The 18,233-nt window shown below is 33.5% G+C and overlaps 1 protein-coding gene across 2 annotated transcripts in view; it reads left to right on the top strand.

Moving 5' to 3' along the window:
- Nucleotides 1-623: 623 nt before the first annotated feature.
- LOC129006012 (transketolase-like protein 2) overlaps nt 624-18,233 on the top strand; it is a 37,620-nt gene continuing 20,010 nt past the window's right edge. Inside the window, exon 1 of one of the 2 annotated variants that reach the window (XM_054435101.1) lies at nt 624-1,064. In XM_054435101.1, coding sequence (XP_054291076.1) covers nt 958-1,064 — 107 coding nt within the window. In that variant the 5' untranslated portion in view covers nt 624-957. Of the gene's footprint in view, nt 1,065-13,918; nt 14,066-18,233 lie in introns of those variants that run through there. The other variant, XM_054435100.1, reaches the window with a different exon arrangement.

An 18,233-nucleotide genomic window follows, 5' to 3' on the forward strand; every position in this document is an offset into this window, starting at 1 on the left:
AGTCAAAAGTCAGTCTATCTCAGTGGCTAGGTACACACACTCACGCACTGATTTGTTGGTTAGGTGCTTAAAAGATTTTAGAAAATATAATATTGTGAAAGTTATTATATTTATTTTTTAAATCACGAACTGTGTTAAGTGAACTTTCATATTTTCAGTTATGAATAATAATTGAACTATTTCTTAACTTTGAACTATTTGAAATTATGTAAGTTTGTATTATAAAAACATCAATGTGTATTTACAACTAAGAAGTAACTCATTGGAAATATAATTATATTTCTACTTTTTATATGTACTGACAACTATTATATTTTATGAAACTTTTGTCTATTTTTTATTATAGTTGTATCCGCCCAATTTTATATTAAGCCCAGTAATTTTTATAATTGCTAAAATATCGTAAGATGGAGAAATGCAGACTATTTCAAAGACTCGATTCATAAGCACAAGAATCGATTAATCGATCCTCGTTAAAGAATCGATTCATCGATTCTTTTGAAATCGATTCTCCCATCGGATAATAATGATAGTGTATCAATATTTTTGATTTCTCTTTCTCTGGTCTCTGGCGATCTGAAATCTACCACGGTTTCATGCTTGCCCGCCCTTGCCTTCCCTTCCCTTTCAAGAAGTTCCAGTTCCCGTTCCCAGTTCAGTTCCCAGTTCCAGACGAGAGACGCAGACCCAGACGCAGACGAGTAGCAGTAGAGTTGGTTGGAGTTTCGTTGGAGTTGGAGTGCTGTTGCTGGTTGCTGTTTTAAGAGCAAAGTGCCGGCCGAAGGGTCGATTTCAATCCTTCATCTTTATTAATTCAAGTTAAATTTTTGTGTTATAAACAACTATTTCTCCTGATCGTTTAGTTATTCCTATAACTTCCTTTTATTGAAGTCTGTATTCTTTAGTTCTTAAAAACTCAGTTATTTAGTAACCTAACCTACAAACGTAAGTGTCATCATGACGAAGTATCACAAGCCAGAAGCAAAAGTGATTCAAGAAATCAAGGATATTGCCCACAAACTTAGGATTGACTCAATTGTCGCAACCAACTGCTCTAAATCTGGGTAAGTTTCCAAGTTATTATATTATTTTAATCAATACACGGATATGTAGGCCTATTAACTTAAACCTAAGTGTGATGTAGGTTAGATTTTGGCTAATTTAGCCTAGATGTCATTTCTTTAGTAAGCCTAAAATGCTGTCTTTATAAAAACTTGATTAGATTATATTCAACCAATGTCATTACAGTAAGTTAACACCTGTGTTTAAAACGTCTACACAACAACAAAACATGGACATATGTCCAACACATGAAAAAATCTCACCAATAAACCACATTACAATATCAAACATAGAAGAACATTCGTACACACACAAACGCCAGCTCACTTTGTGAAAACATAGCGAAATCCCGTCCAGATAGAAGAACCATGGCGATTCCCCTATCTATGGATTTTGGTGAAGACATCGAAGGTAAAAGGTTTATTATGAGCAAAGAACCAAGATGATTGATTGGGACTAATCATTCTAAATAGGTATATGTACGAAGCCCGCTAATATTGAGTATGATATAAAATTATGAGATCGGAAGTGTCTAGGCAATTAGGCCTAGGCCTAAGTTAAGTTATTATTTTATCAGCTCACTAGGTAAGTTAATCTCTATTAATTAAGTTTTAATTTATAAAATGTATTTATTTTTAAATCACATTCCATACTTTGGTAATCCACAGAGCTGACACCTAAAAAATTAACATATTGGACATGTTATTTGTAATGTCTAGCCTGACTGTAGCCATGCTATATCCCTCGGAGTGTCCCTTGTTTTGGCCTTAATGTCTGCCTATTTTTTGCTCATTTGCAAGGTTTCATTGAAACGGATCTGAGAGGCTTGAAAACAATGTTAATTATACTGTTCTATAGGCCTATGCCATTTTGTTTGGAAAATCATGGGCTTCAATATTATATACATAAAACATAAGGAACATTTGTTTCAAAAAAATTTTTTAGGTAAGAAAAAATATTTTGGAAAAAAAAAAAAAATAAGTTTGCGCTCAATGAAATTGTATAAATTATAGGCCTATAAATATTTGTTCTAAATTTTATGAGGATTACAAATATATAATAATATAAGGAAGTAGATATGCAAATAAATAAGTTATGGGCAAAAAACAGATTTCAGTACATAGCGTTTAGCTAAGAATGCATAGCCTAACCATAGCTAGGTATCTGGCTGATAATTTACATCAATATCACTACCTAGGCTACTTCTTCAGGATCATCAACCAGCCCTTCAAAATCACTTAAATCTTCTTATAATGCACCACGTATATCACTACTTTTGATTTTGAAAACTAAAACAATGATAAACGTAATAAAACACATCAGGCATCGGTCCGAGGTTAACGAAGCTGTTTACAAATACGCACGTCAGCTGTCTGCTACAATATTTTCGGAACTAAAATGAAAAGCGCTTAGAGACAGACCTCCAGAGAAAGCTCTGAATCTGTACGACAAAACGATACCTAACTCGATCCAGTTCAATCCGATTTTGTCAGTCATAGAGCCTTCGCCGTAAACAGTGTTTGTGAGTCGCTGCAGCGACACAAAACACTACACAAAGTGTGTTATGTGTCGCTGCAGCGACAAATAACACTCGGGAGGGATATACATGACAATTGTCAATGCATTTTTTGTAATGTCCAATGACAAATAGATATTTCTGATTCTGTTGAATTTGCCTAGCCTTTCCCTATTAAAATGGTTTAGTGTTCAGTTTATTTTTGACTTTTTCTCAGTGTCCTTTGCAATTAGCTTAGCCTACATGACGACTCGGAAAAATAAAAATCCTTTTAGGCCTAATTTGTTTTGTAAGCTTTGAAGATAGGATGTCATTGTCCATTGTGTCATGCCGTCAAAAATTGTGATGAAAAATTTGATTCTTAAACTTTGCACAGACACATTATCGGTTCACAGTTTTGATACACAGCACACGTGGAAACCCCCTAGGCCTTCTCACAACATGTGTTCACAGCGATGTGTAAACATGCTTCGGTCCAAATGTCCAACTAAGCTCTTAAAAATATATACCTATTTATCTATTTATCATACGGTAAACACCATTTTTACAATAGATAATGCATGAGGGCAAGTTACAATAAAAAATTTATAAATATATATAGTCGAATTCAGATACATCTTGCTGACAAAAAAAAAAGATTGCTTACATGAAAAATTACACCAACAGGATTGTACCAAAAATGCTAACAAAGATTGGACTAGTTAACAAGCATCACTATCAATGACATGTTTTAATTTAGGTAGGCCTCTAGCTATCAACTTTTTAAACAAAATAACAATGATTCATATAACTTAAACTTACCAGGTGTCCTTCAAAGTGATTGTTTTAGATTTAATACATTTATTACCAAGCTCATAGAAAACACCGCAAAATTGACAGCTGCACCAAACACACCTAATATAAAAATATCACCTAGTAGGCTACTACTAGATATGAACATGTTTAGTAATATAGCCTAATAATATTTTATTTAATGTAATTTGACAATACTTATTCCATGTACAACTTGGTCAATGGCAATAAACTTTCTTATTCTTATTCTTACTTGGTTCCGCCCAATCTAGATAAAATAGCCTAGTGGCACATTGAAATAATGATGCATTTTGTCCCTCAAGGATGGAAAAAACAGCTGTTCGTAGGCTATTGTAAAAAAGTGGGCTAGGTAGTTTTACTCGAGAATTTTTTGCTATTTTTGTTGCTTACCGTACCATTCTCTTCCTATTTACCAGAATCATATATGAGACTTAGGAGTAGGCTACTTTTTTCATTTGTATTTCTTGCAGCTGTGGAGTTTCAAGTTTCTGGCGTTGGTAATACGTGTGGTATAGGCCTATCAATTTATAATAGCGACCTCTTCGTGTTACAATATACATATGAAATGTTTAAAATATTTTAAATTAAATCTTAGTGACACCCTATTGGTGTAGAAATGAGTGGCCTATCTAAATATATATCAGTGTATTGTATCTATTTGTAGTGATTGGCTTTATATGTTATTAGGCCTAAATTAAAAATATTTTGTTCAAAACAGGGGATGATAACAGGGTATAACACAATCAAATGTTATAAAACAGAATAATAAAATAGTTACTGTAGGGTAGGGCCTAACCAGATATTTTTAATAGTCTAGCGCCCATCAAGTTAATCTTCCCAAACTGAGACTCACTAAAACCCTGAAGTCCTTGTACGCCTACAAAGTTTGTTACCGTATGTCTCTTGCTTGATGTAAATATTTTTTTTATTAGCTCACTTTCTCAGTAAGATGGTGCAAGAATTGCTAAACTCATTGTCAACTTAAATTTTTGGACTGATTGGGTTTTCTAGTTCACCGGTTCCCAAACTATGGGTCGCGACCCACTGGTGAGTCACGGGAGCAATTTTGGTGGGTCGAGGTGGAAAGAGTCCAGACATAAAAAAGTTAGCCTAGCCTTTAGCAAAATAATACAGAGCGGGTAGCATGTAAGGGTTTGCGTTAAAACTTGAATAAGTCAGTTAACCATGAACACTAGAGTGATGAAACAAAAAGCATTTTAATCAGGAAGAAACAGCCTAAATATTATGTCCAGTACATATTTATTGAAATGTGTATCAAAAACAGTTTTCAACCCATCTCAACATTTCATAAGAAAGCGGAAAAATTTTAACTTTTGAAGGTGTATTACCGTTGGAACGAATAAAATCTCAGACTTGATTTTTGTTGTGTGTGTAGCAACTCAGTAGAACTGTTTGTATTTCAAATATCAACCCTGAGACTTAATTCCTTTAAAAGTTATCATTTTTCCTTTTCATTTAGTAATTTACTATGTTTCTTAGTTTAAGGTACCTACATGATGACATTAATAAATTTTCAATATAATACATTAATAATTATGGGCCTAACCTATTATTAGGCCTATTATTATTATTATTATTGAATAGGAGCGTTGCGAAAAACAAATCCAAGGTGATGGTGGGCCCGCCATCGAATAAAAGTTTGAGAACTACTTCTAGTTAGCTCTAAAATATCATTACAGGTCAATTTATTACATGGTAGGCTATTTCACATTATAGCCTATTTCACATTATAGCCTGTATGCCAAGAGTTTTCTTTAGCAACGTGTACTTAATTTAACTTTTTTGACCCCATGAATTATAGACCCTATACAATACATACAATTTAACTTGTTTTAATTGTATACTTTTGTAAATGTAACCTAATACCGTAGTTCTATTAATTATTGTCATATTAATTTGATAGTCGTTTGGATTTCATTTGGGCATTCAACATTTTGTCAAAGGTTGCTAACCATTGAGGTAACTTAATCTAGCAACGATCCAAAATACTATGTTGTGCACACAAATCGATTGTTTGATTAGCATTTCTTCAACAAAGGTCTCCATTAGTTTGATCAATATTTTTCAATCAATCAGCGTCAACAAGATACCTGAACACCAATACTTATTTGTTACTCTTTTATGGAACGAGAAAACAATACGCTGGTAGGTAAAATTTTTTAACATCAGTGCAATTGAGTGTCAGGCGAGTCCTCATCATGTCAGACAGGATCTCATAACCCTTCTTCTCTGGGTCAGTTTAACAGTTACAAGTTAGGCTAGCAACCAGAGCTAGCAATCAACTGGTATAGAATTCCCTTCTCATCATACATTAATTACAGAAAAAAGGTATAACAATTAACCTGTTTGTACGTTAATTTGAAGGAGTTCGCGAACCAACATGATCATACTATGTGAATAGGGGTTTTTAGGGTTTTTAAATTTAGCAATGGAGAGTAATTAAACTGAAGGTTGTAGTTTGCTTGTCTATGGATATATTTTGATTGAATTTGGCAAATTGGCTTATTTCATACTAAGCTATCAATATTTCAATAGAAAACACTAATTTCTACCTTCCCTGTAGGAAATCTAAGCATTCTTTAAAATTTAGTTTTTTACTAGATAATAATCTCACAATTTTTAGGGAATATTTTACAGCTCGTGACACCTAAGCTGGCACTTGGCCTAGCGCGGGCAGTCTAGGCGGGAGGAGGGTGGAGGTAGGGAAAAGACCGAACTGCAAACATTTCCGCTGCCTCACGGGGTTGACTCTCCTTGCATTGTACTTGAGCGCCTTCATATGGGTCGCGAGGACAGTTGATGCAACCCGCATGATGGGACATAATGTTTTTGAAATAGGTACAAGTAGCGATAGGCCAAGTGCCAGCTTAGATGTCACGAGCTGTAGTAGAAATCCAGCCAGGTAAATGGAAATTTGCTTAGTATGCAGGTTTGCTGCGGCGGAGGTGTCTTTATATTTAGGTTGGTACTTATTAATCCAGTTTACAAAATTAAAATGATGATAATTGACACTATGAACAAACAACTCTTGTACCCAGCTGTTAATGTGTCAGTGAGTTTGAAGTAGGTAAACTATAATAACTATTTTACATTTATTCTGGTTGTTATCTATTGGTAAGTAATTTTATTTTATACTTTTACTAAATTGAGTTAGTAGTAGTTGAAGGTTGGATAAAAATATGTAAGAAAGTCAAGGTCTGGGCTATCTCAGTTCCAAAGATCATAAGGTTGAGGCTAAGGTTACATGAGATTGTACTTCATAATTTTATATTCAAAATCCCATAAGTTATGATGTTAATCTAATTATTTCAAAAGAAAATGAAAAACATTAAAGTAATGGAAGTATGTTTTTAACAAATTCAAATTCTTTATTCACTCATTAGGTCCACATTCTTGCAGAGTAATAAGTACAAAAATAGGAGTGTCGTCATATTAATAAGTAAACTATAACTAGTAACAGCTAAGTAGTGTACATCAATTCATGGATTACGGAAAGGAACTTAACACCTTACAAAAGGATTTTTTCAATTAGTAACATAAAATTGTAACCTTATAGGACTCTATTGTCATGCAAGTTATTTCATATGATTTTTAGATTTTGATTGACATCTTTCCCATTTAATGTTGTGACAAAAATTAGATTAACATTTAGGTTTTTCAAATAAATAAAAAGTACAATTGAGAATTTAAAAATATGATCTTCAACCGTGATTGGAAATTGAATATGTCCTTCCTTCTATAAAATATACATTCCATAGTGTAGTAAACAAAGTTTAAACTAATTTACTAACTACATTTTCAATCAGTAACAATTTAAATTCACCTGATTTGATTAACAATGCAAGATTTTTTCAATTTTACCTACTACGGTACTCTCTAAGAGCTAACTCGATAAGATGCTACTGTATTTAGTTTTGAAATAACAGGCTCAGAGACAGAATTATGAAATCATGTCAGGTAGTTTTCCTGTAATCAGTTTGGAGGTCATGTTTCAAATTACCGTTGGTGGAAACTAAAGTTGAGGCAATCAATGAGTCAGTAAAATAAATGATGGACACATTTTGTAAATTCATAAAGGATAGGCTACAGTACTTAAAACTTAACCTGAAAAAACAAAAGAAAGATATATACGTCTAATAACACTAGTAACACTAAACTAGTGTTATTAGACATATATATCTTTTTTGTTTTTTTCAGGTAATTTAATGACACATACGATGCTGATCAAGAAGAAATCCTGATCAAGCAGTTATTTAAAACTTCAATAAGAAATCTTGTTTGCCTTATCTCTCGAATATACATAAAAATAAATAATCCACACTTATTTTTGTCCTGTATTTTATTTTAAACGTACGAATAGGTATAAACTTTAATGGGTTTTTGTTGTTGGGCCACTACAGTAATGTGAAAGGTAAAGAGCATAACATTAAGCCTTGTTATAGCTTATGTAACTTCATAATCAGCATAGTAACTACATGTTATTAGTTTTATAGAAAGTAAATAAAAATACTCCTGCCGCGGTAAACCTGCAGACTTAGCGAATTTCCTTTTGCCTGGATGGATTTCCATTTAGGCTAAATGTTTTCATTAACATGTTAGATTTATCACCCATTTAAATAACATAATGTTTAACAAGCACTTAGGTTTGCTGCCACGGGGAAGAAAAAAAAGAGGGGTTGTGTAAAATGTTAATGCTTAATTATGTAGGCCTAATAAATAAATTTACCAAATTTGATCAAAATATATCCATAAACGAGCAAACTACATCAGTTTACTTTTTCTCCTTACAACATGGAATTTTTAAATGTACAGTTCTTTTATTTTCTCCATATAACCTTTAATTGTACAACGCTTTAATACACAAAATATTTTTTCCTAAGCTCAACATGATGATTGTATTGAAAATTGGGCATTTCAATGCTTTGGAGTACACATTTAAAACCCCCAATTTTTTTACAATTTCAAAACCCCATATAGCACTGGCCCACATACTCATTTAAGTTTATCCTGCCTTACACGTTCATGCAAAATGTGACCAAAATTACTTGAGTTATTTTTTTCATAGACATACTCACACCTACACACACAGACACATACATACATATATATATATATATTATTAAATACGCCCGCCGCAGCAAACCTGCCGTCTAAGCGAATTTCCATTTGGCTGAATTGATTTTCAATTGATCTATTTAAATGACATTAGGTTTAACGAGTACCTAGGTTTGCTGCTACAAGGAAACTAATAAAGTGTGATTTAAGTAATATAACTATAGCTTAGTATAAAATCAATATATATGCCAAGTTTGGTCAAAATATATCCATAAACAAGCAAACTACAACCTTTTACAATATTCTCCATAAGAATAACATGGGAATTTAAAATTTACATTTTTTTACTTTTCCCCGTAACCAATAACCGTACAAAAACACTTTGATATACTGAATTGTTTGTTTTGTTAAGCTCTTTAAGAAGGTTCAGAGAAAAATTGGGAAATTTTATGTTTTTAGGGTCAAACAACCAATTTCTACCCCATATAACCTGGTTCCCATGGTCTGATCATGCTGGTTAACACAACTTTGTTTTATATAGGCCTATATAGATATAGAGTTATATATATTATATATAACTCTATATCTATATAGGCCTATATAAAACAAAGTTGTGTTAGTTACACCACTTATAACTCAAGAACAGCTGGACCTATTTTAATAATCTTTGATTCATTGGATTTGTATTTGTCTTGATTAAAATATAGGCATATTCAGTTTTCTATTTAACCTTAGGGCTTAGCCCCACTGGTCTGTAAAGTTTGTATGTTAAGCTTATGTAGCTATTGGAAGAATGTAAATAAATAAATATATTACATGAAGTCAGCTGTAAATAATTAAATTTAATAGTTCAATGAGCAGTAGTTAAGATGTACAGGTTCTGCTCTCAAGATTCTTTAGTTTTATGATTATGAGAACACAGAAGTTTTAATGGTATACAGGGTGATTCAAAATGAATGACCCAGTTTTAACGCTTTATAACTTTTAAACTATTAAACTTACCGCTTTAAAATGCACATCAAACGAAAAAGCAACTCAAAGAGTTTATGCCTTCCAAAGACACATCATTTAACAAAATTGATTCAACAGAACTGTAGATTTAATTTACAAAGTTAAAAAGTAATCTCCAACTTTTTTTACCACTAGAAATTTGGAGGTTATTTGACGTTTTTGCAAATAACTTTTAAATGGTGAGGAAATCTACCAAAGTGGAAGGTATTATTCCGAAAGAGAATAAAATTTCCTACAATCTACTATTTTGCATTTTTTGAAAATACTCAAGAAATGTACCAAAAATTGCCTCAAAATGAAAAAAAAAATTGAAAATCCCCCCTCTTCAATGTAGACAATAAACATAGCAAACATTAAATTTCACATTTTTTTACTTTAAGCCAAATTTAGGCTACATTTATTGAGTATTTTTAAGATATGCATAATAGTAGATTGTAGGAAATTTTACTCTCTTTCGGAATATTACCTTCCACTTTGGTCGATTTCCTCACCATTTAAAAGTTATTTGCAAAAACGTCAAGTAACCTCCAAATTTCTAATGGTAAAAAAAGTTGGAGATTACTTTTTAACTTTGTACAATTAAATCTACAGTTCTGCTGGATCAATTTTGTTAAATGATGTGTCATTGGAAGGCATAAACTCTTTGAGTTGCTTTTTCGTTTGATGTGTATTTTAAAGCGGTAAGTCAATTAGTATAAACGTTATAAATCGTTAAAACTGGGTCATTCATTTTGAATCACCCTGTACTTTCATGGAAAGAGAAGGATCTTTACAATGTATAAATGTTTTGTAATTATTTTGGTACCGGTAGCTATTTTTTAACAAATTTGAACTGATTAACTCTCCATGTTTGTATTAAAATTTTCTTAACTAGATGGTTGTTTATAAAACTAAACAAAAAATTGTATTTTTAAACATTTAGGTGACTATTTACACTATTAGGGCCTATTTATTTTCATTCAATTTACAAGCTAAATTTCAATTCCTCTACCATTTTTGTCCAGGTAGCTACTACTTATATTTTCTTCCATTATTTACTTAGGACACTAAAAATACTTGTATGGTATTGTAAAATCTAGAACCTTGATCTGAAACTGTATTTCATGAGTGGTTTAGATTGAGTGCCCTGGGCCCTGATGGTAAAATACTTAATTTCACATAACTTGCACTTCACATTACTGTAGCATTTCACAACACAGCTTTAATTTTACTATGGAGAAAATCACAAAACTAAGCTGTATACGCAATTCACTTTTGCTTCTAAAAATCGATTAAAATGTTTAACTATTCCTTTATCAATGGTTAGCGTGTAAATTAATGTAAATACAAACTAAGGAACGAGTAAAAATAAGAACTGGTATGGATTATATGTTTTTGATTTCTTATTATGCTTTTATTTTTATTACTTACTACCAGTCACCCTGCGCACATTGCTGCCCTGACAACTATTATTTTAAATGGTACAGTAATTTGTTCTTTACGATAAAAATAATAAAAAGGCATAACAACATATTTGATAGTGGAGAATTTAAACGTTGTTGAGTGCACAGGTGTGCTGCGATTGGGGTTTAATATATTTGAACTTATCCAAAAATAAAATAGTTTTCTGTGCTGCATTCTGTGGAAACAGTGGGGCACTATTTCAAATCATGACTAATACAGAATGTTGTGATGATTCAAACCTACAAAACAGTTGGTGAAAGTAAACATCTGCTTTTAAATTACATTTTTTTTGCAAACATTGTAGTTCCAAAAGTCTGACATTGGACCCCTTAAAACCCTCTGGGACGGAGCCCTTTTAACGCATCTTCACCAAACTTCACACAAACCATCCTTGAATAATGCTTAATATAGCCTGAAAGTCTCATTACAATCTGTCGAGCGGTTTCAGAGTCCATAGGGTACATACATACATACTTCCTCTTTTATAGATATAGATTATTATTATTTGTATGGTTTGTGTAGTATTATACAAGTTGATAAAATTTGTGCCCTGATTTACAATAGTAGGGATTGTATTTTTTACAAAATGTAATATAAATTTTTCGTTTATTTAGTTTTGCTTACTGTGATATTCACATAATGACCTGCAGGTAATGATTCCTGACAAAGTTCAGTAGGTAGGGTACAATATAGGCTTATATATTTTATGTGAACTCATTATAATTTTCTTTTTGCTTTAATACAGTACCCTATGTTGTGAAATTGTTTTTAACCCATCAACTTTTAATGTGTAAGTTTTTTCAACTAAGTAAACTTTTAAGTAAGCATATCATTTGAAAAGTAAATCGTATGTTACAGTATTTTCATATGTGCATCAGCGCCTTATATAATCTTTACTAGGAAGCCTTATAGATTAGCCTAGCTTGAAAGATACCTAGATATTTTTTTTCAATAAGAGGTCCAATGAAATTTTGTTCCTGAAATCAAAGGTGGATGTGGAACTATTTTATTCAACAGAATATATATATATATATATATATACATACATATATCAAAATTTGAAGTAATGGTGTTTTTGGCATCTGGGAACATCAAAATGAAAAAGTAAATCGGTCCCGGGTCCAGGTCTTACCATGAGTACTACGGTAATAGCTATTCCCTATAGGGAAATTCGCTAAAACGGTCGTAGGTAAAACGTTTTTTCCTATAACAATTTATGGAGTTATTAATTCTTTACTTAGGAGAATTCTCAACATGCGGCCTAGCCCAAGCGGGCACCATTTAGTAATCGCAGGTCGAACCTATAATTTAGACGGGCACTTTCTCTGAGGGGCCAAGGCCCTATACCGCTCCCCTATCACAAAAAATCCCTTCAACAGCCAACCTATTTGGACTGCCTATTTAAACGGCTGCCCTTCTAGGAACTCGCATCTCGCATCGCCATCACCGGTCTGTCTCTGGAGAATCGTCCGGTTTTGGTACAAAATATGATAAGGGTAATATTACTTCTTTATATCCAACCACATTTCCTTGCAGTATTGTGTAAATTGGCTATATACATTCTTATCATAGAGAAACATTTGTTTATGGTGATCTTTGTGACTGATATATATATATATTTAAAAAACCCCCAGGGACGAGTAGAAATTAGTAAAATTATAATTAAAATACACTGTCATGATAATGTTTATTCAAATAGGTTTGAGCATTTGTGTGATTTACGATTTCAGCAAAACATATGCATTGATTCATTCAAAGAATTTACAACTGTAAGGTTGTCCTATCAGATAATCCGACGAAGATTAAGATGAGTGATATCTCAGAACGTCATTAGATAAAACTACCTAGCATTGACAAGGACATTCAGTCAACTGTGGGCTTATAATTGTCTTATGAGGCTATTCACGTCACTAGTAGTATTGCAGTTTTATAATTTTCAACACACCGCGCAGAAAGTCCCCATTGCCGATGACAGCTGATATTAAAGAAAATAGTTGTTTCCCAAGCTCTATTTCAGATCGAAGGAAAAACTACCAGCAAATTTTCCTTTGCTCAAAATTTACTACCTTGCTATCAGTCAGTTCTCCATTTGCCAACCTCGCGCGCTAGTGTTGATTTACCATTTATTTTTTAATATTGAACTCAGCTGTTTTACTCTTCAACAATGTAATGAATGTAAACATGAATAGACATATAGTTTTCCTACAGTCACCTGACAAAGTGGGCTTCCTTGTACTGATTGTAGTACAGAAAGTTGCTAATTGCTGCAATTACTCACTTTTGCCGCACTCCAGTATTCAACCATTAACAGAGGGTTTCGTCTTTTAAATTAAAATGTTAAGGTTTTTGCTTAAAAAAAAAACAAAAAAACGGCTGCACATTATTTTGGAATTACTATTAATTTAGAAATAACTACAATTCATGCACGTGACTTAGGAAAGATCAATTACTATAATTATTTTTCTGACTAACCCCGAAACAACTGGTGTTATTGGTTATATTAATTCCGCAATCTACCAACAAATAACACCACCAGAATTTGTGCCCTACGGCTACATAATGATATTGTAATCCATCTTTTATTTCACAGCGTGTGGCAAACGTATGCAGTAATCATATTAAGAAAAAAATCGCTCACCCATAAACTGATTTTATTCGTTAGGCTACATTAATTACATAGCTTACCGACAATTTAAACGACCAGAATTTTGTCCCAGTAAACTTTTTCGTATATCATAGCGTGTTAGATTCAAAATGCAGTCGGAACTGTTAAGCATTCATCAGATGACATTGCGAAAAAGGATCATTTAACTTTCAAACGATGCAAATGAAATAGTCAAAACTTACGTTCGGAACTTATTGTTAAAACTGTGTATCGCCGTATCGGTTTTACACATTGTCCGACATTGATAAGAGATAGCCCGGTCACATTACTGATAAGCCTTTACGCACGCGGTAGGGTGGGGGTTGAACCGGTTACCCCTCCCCACTCCTCCCTGTAGACTGTCTGTTTCGTCCGGACCTCCGCAGCTGCACCATGGTCGTCCCCAGTGGTTATCGCAAGCCTGATGTCCAACTCCTTCAAGACATCGCTCACAAGTTGAGGATTGACTCCGTGGTCGCTACCTCAGCGTCCAAGTCAGGGTGAGTGGCTGGAGGCGGCGAAAGTCACTAGAAAGTCAAAACCACGCGCTCGCAAGACATAACCTTGCCTTACATATATGCCGACCGCCGATCAGATCAGATCTTGGACCGGTAAATTAATTCTAGAAATTGGAGGGGTTTGAACTGGTTTACCACGGCTTATCTGTGCTGAATTTTAATTTATAAAACTATTACGTTTTTCTTCTTTTCGTGTACAACTATAAAATTTCAACCCAATTAGTTCGTATATATTGATTATTACTTCGTTAATGACAGTCATTTCGATTACTAACCTCCAAACTTAAAAAATAAATAAAAAATGGATTAAAATAAGAAACTGTATATTTTGAAGAATAATACATTTTTACATAAAAACGAAAAATTTCATTTTGAGAACACAATTTGGATAATTTAATATAGGCCCCTAATAATTTTCAAGATAAAATAAATTAAACAGTAGGCCTAGGCAACTAGTTAAAGTAGCTAAATCTTTATCCATGAAATGTTCTAAAATATGGCAAGTATATAAAAAATGGAATAATGAATTGTTCTTAGATGTTCTTAATAAATATCAGGTATCACATTTTCAAACATCCGATTTATTTGAGATTTTATAAGACACAAAATACCTCCGCCGCAGCAAACCTGCAGACTAAGCGAATTTCCATTTGTTTGATTTAATTTTGAAATTTAATGAGTACTGTACTTGGGTTTGCTGCTATGGGGAAGTAACAGTTTTTTTTATGAAAAACTTTAAAAGTACCTATAGTATGAAATAAATTAATTTGCCAAATTTGATCAAAATATATAAACAAGCAAACTACTACAGTTTAATTTTTCTCCATAAGAATGACATGGGAATTTCAAATAATGTACAGTGTTTTAAGGAATTTATTTCTTTATCCTTAGTCCTACAACAACGCTTCAATATAAAAAAAATCATTTGTTTTCGAAGCTATACAAGATGGTTGCAATGAAAATTATTAATTTTTGTGTTTAAAGTGTAAAAATTTGAAAAAACACTATTTTTGAAAATTAAAAACCCCATTTCACCATGTTTTGTGCCATGGTTTGTGGACTTATTCAAGTGTACATAGCCCTAAATGGGCGGTAATAGCTACTACCCTAAAGAAAAATTTGCTAATAAGTGAACTGAACTAGACAAACATTTAATTTTGTCCAAACCCATAATAGAAATACTATATATCACACGAATGAGTTATAACAGAATATTTGTGGACTCTCCTAAGGGGACACACTTATCGCTTATCGGCAAAAGTTGAGATACACAGGAAGGCATGGGGAATGACACACCGCTCCGGCAAAACTGTCGGATATTCTCTTCTTTACCGGACCGGCTGTCCTGCCAGCCCAGCAGTTAGCAGGGAATTGTGCCTTATGGAGATGAACACACATCTCTGCGAAACAGCCGGACCTGCCCCTGCCCCACTTCTCAGTCGTAGTTCAACCCTCAAGGGTGGTTGTTGTGTTTGAGCAAAAATACATTTTAAAGTAAAATTCCATGAAAACCAGCCATTAAAACAAAATTTTAAATGGCCACCATTTTGAAATTTGATGAGCCTGATCAAAGATATTTTCGGAGAATGTTTATACCTGTAGACTTAAAGATTATACCTAGTTTCATAAAAATATCTCCAAGGGTTTTTGAGTTATTAATCATAAAAAATATAAAATGGCGGATTACGGCTAAACTAAGCTGAAATCGATAAAAAGTTGTTCTACATTTTTGACTTATTTTTGCATGTAAAATCTGAATCTGCATAGCCCGCTACGCTTTACTGAAACACCCTGTATATACTTTTTTTCGTCATTCCTGAGCTGTAGAAATAGAGTATAAAATGCTCCATGAGGCTGCCTTTGCTCCAGAATGGGATGAACCCAAATACTCAGGCGGTGTTTCCTATTTCTTCTGTGGTGGAGCAAAGGCAGCACATCCAATTTCTTAGGTTTTGACAGCACCATTTCAAAGACACGACTGATTCAGAGTCCATTGCACTCTATTTATTGTCGCCGGCTCCAACAAAACCGTTTTCGCCGGGACAGTGTGTTCTGACATTCAAACTACGGCAATTTTGCCGGCAAGTGTATCCCTGGCCTAACTCCTATCCACATAACACTCTCTATCCGGCTATAATAAACACGAAAAGAGTCCAGTGAGAATTAATGCAATGCTGCTAAATGGTTTTGAGTTTTGCATATTGAATTCGCCAGCAGATGAAACATTTCTATTGGAACATTTTCTTCCAGTTTGTAAAGTAATTCATCCCATGACTAAAGATGGTTTTGTGTTGATGATTTATTATGCTATAACTGCAAAGGACTCAAGGGTCTTGTTCTCTCAATGGAATGTTTTACAGTATGTCCAATTTTTGTGCTTTTGCCATTTTCTTGGCAAACCTATGCATAGTATACCTATCCTAATCTTTATCTACGCCGCTTGGTTGATGCTTGATGCAGATAAACCAATGATGGCTCTTCGTTGTATATCTGTTGCTGAAGGTCTGACTACTTTACCAGAGAATGAGCAAGTATATGACAGTCCTACCTTTAGAGTTTCATCTACATTTATTCCTAGTAGCTTAGCCAGGGTAGGATATCAAAAGGCCTAACACCCTCTTTGGAGTCACACTACAGTAAAACCTCACTTATTCGACTATTTGTGGACCTAGAGGTTGTTGAGTTTGGGGGTTCTCGAGTTATCCAGAACATTGAAATTTTTAATGGGTTTTAATAATTAAATACATAAATACTGAGTAAACTATCTTGAAAGAAATGTTCAATATTCAATAATTAAAACTAATTGTTCTTAAACAATCGCTTTTTTTGCATGCGCTCTGTCAGCTGTTGATTGTCGAGTCACACAGACTATCGAATCGGTGAGGTTTTACTGTACCAAGAAATTGTACTTCAACCTCCGAATTTATATTCTAGACCACTTTGCAAGCCCCAAAAATCCAGAAAGAATTAAATCAACTAATTAACTAGTAATAGCACTTTTATTATTATTTTCAACTTGTTTGGAATTTAGGGGATAGAAGGGCTGGCTGGCATAGCCAACGAATCCTCATCAAAGATTAAAAGTTGGTGTAGCTTGATGCCTTTTAAGCGATTTTCCCATATAGGGAACCCCCCCCCCCCTGCCCATTAGGGGGTTATCTCTTATGTTTGGTATGTAGTGCTAAAACAAACCATTTATTAATTTATAACCTTGTTGCTGGTTATTTGCTCGGTCCATATCACAAATAATAAGAGTAATTTAAAAACTTACTTTAAAGCACTTAAAATATTTATACAGTAGACTCCCTCTTATCCGGACTCCTCAGGACCGAGGCCAGTCCGGATAACTTGTTTTCCGGTTAAACTGACGTCCCCAAAAACTCGTTATGTAACCCAAATATTTGACTTAAATTTAGGAGAGCATTGTATTTAGACACGTGATCACTGGTCTCAAATCTTTCCCACGAGAACAGTCGTTTCAGTACCGCCCACTTCCTGCCGATCTAGTCCGGTTAAACCGATGTGCTGATAAAAATTGTCCGGTTAAAGAGATGTCATTTCCGCCGAGTGTAGTCCGGTTAAAAGGTGTCCGGATAAGAGGGAGTCTACTGTATTTAGAATTTACCATAAATGGTATGATTGTGATAATTAACCATTATTAGGCATGTTTATGCAAACAGAAATCACCTTGGAAAACAATTAAGTTTAAAATTATGATCTTTCAACTATACATTTACCACTTACTAAGCCAATTATTTCTTTTGTATACTTTATTAAACATATTATGTTTAATGCAGCTTATCATTGAAAAAATTCATCTATCTATGAAAATACAAGAATTGATTGGGATTAGCTTCAAGTTTTATGTATGATATTTTCAATTTGATTAAATAATCCTTTATCCAGTGAGAGAGTGTATTTGGTATTGAAGAATTATATAAAAAGAGTTTGAATGATGCTGGACTGTATACCTTGCTGTCCAATAACAATTGTAGGATATCAAAAAGCCTAACACCAGACGGTTCTTTGGAATCACATTACAGTAAAACCTCACTAACTCGACTATTTGTGGACCTAGAGGTTGTTGAGTTTGTTGAATTTAATCGTGCATATTGTAAAGAACATTGAAGCGCCACCTTCATAGAACATT

The sequence above is a fragment of the Macrosteles quadrilineatus genome, unplaced genomic scaffold (genome assembly GCF_028750875.1).
Source record: "Macrosteles quadrilineatus isolate MER2022 unplaced genomic scaffold, UCM_ALF_1.0 Scaffold_54__1_contigs__length_841927, whole genome shotgun sequence".
Taxonomy (NCBI): Eukaryota; Metazoa; Arthropoda; class Insecta; order Hemiptera; family Cicadellidae; genus Macrosteles; species Macrosteles quadrilineatus.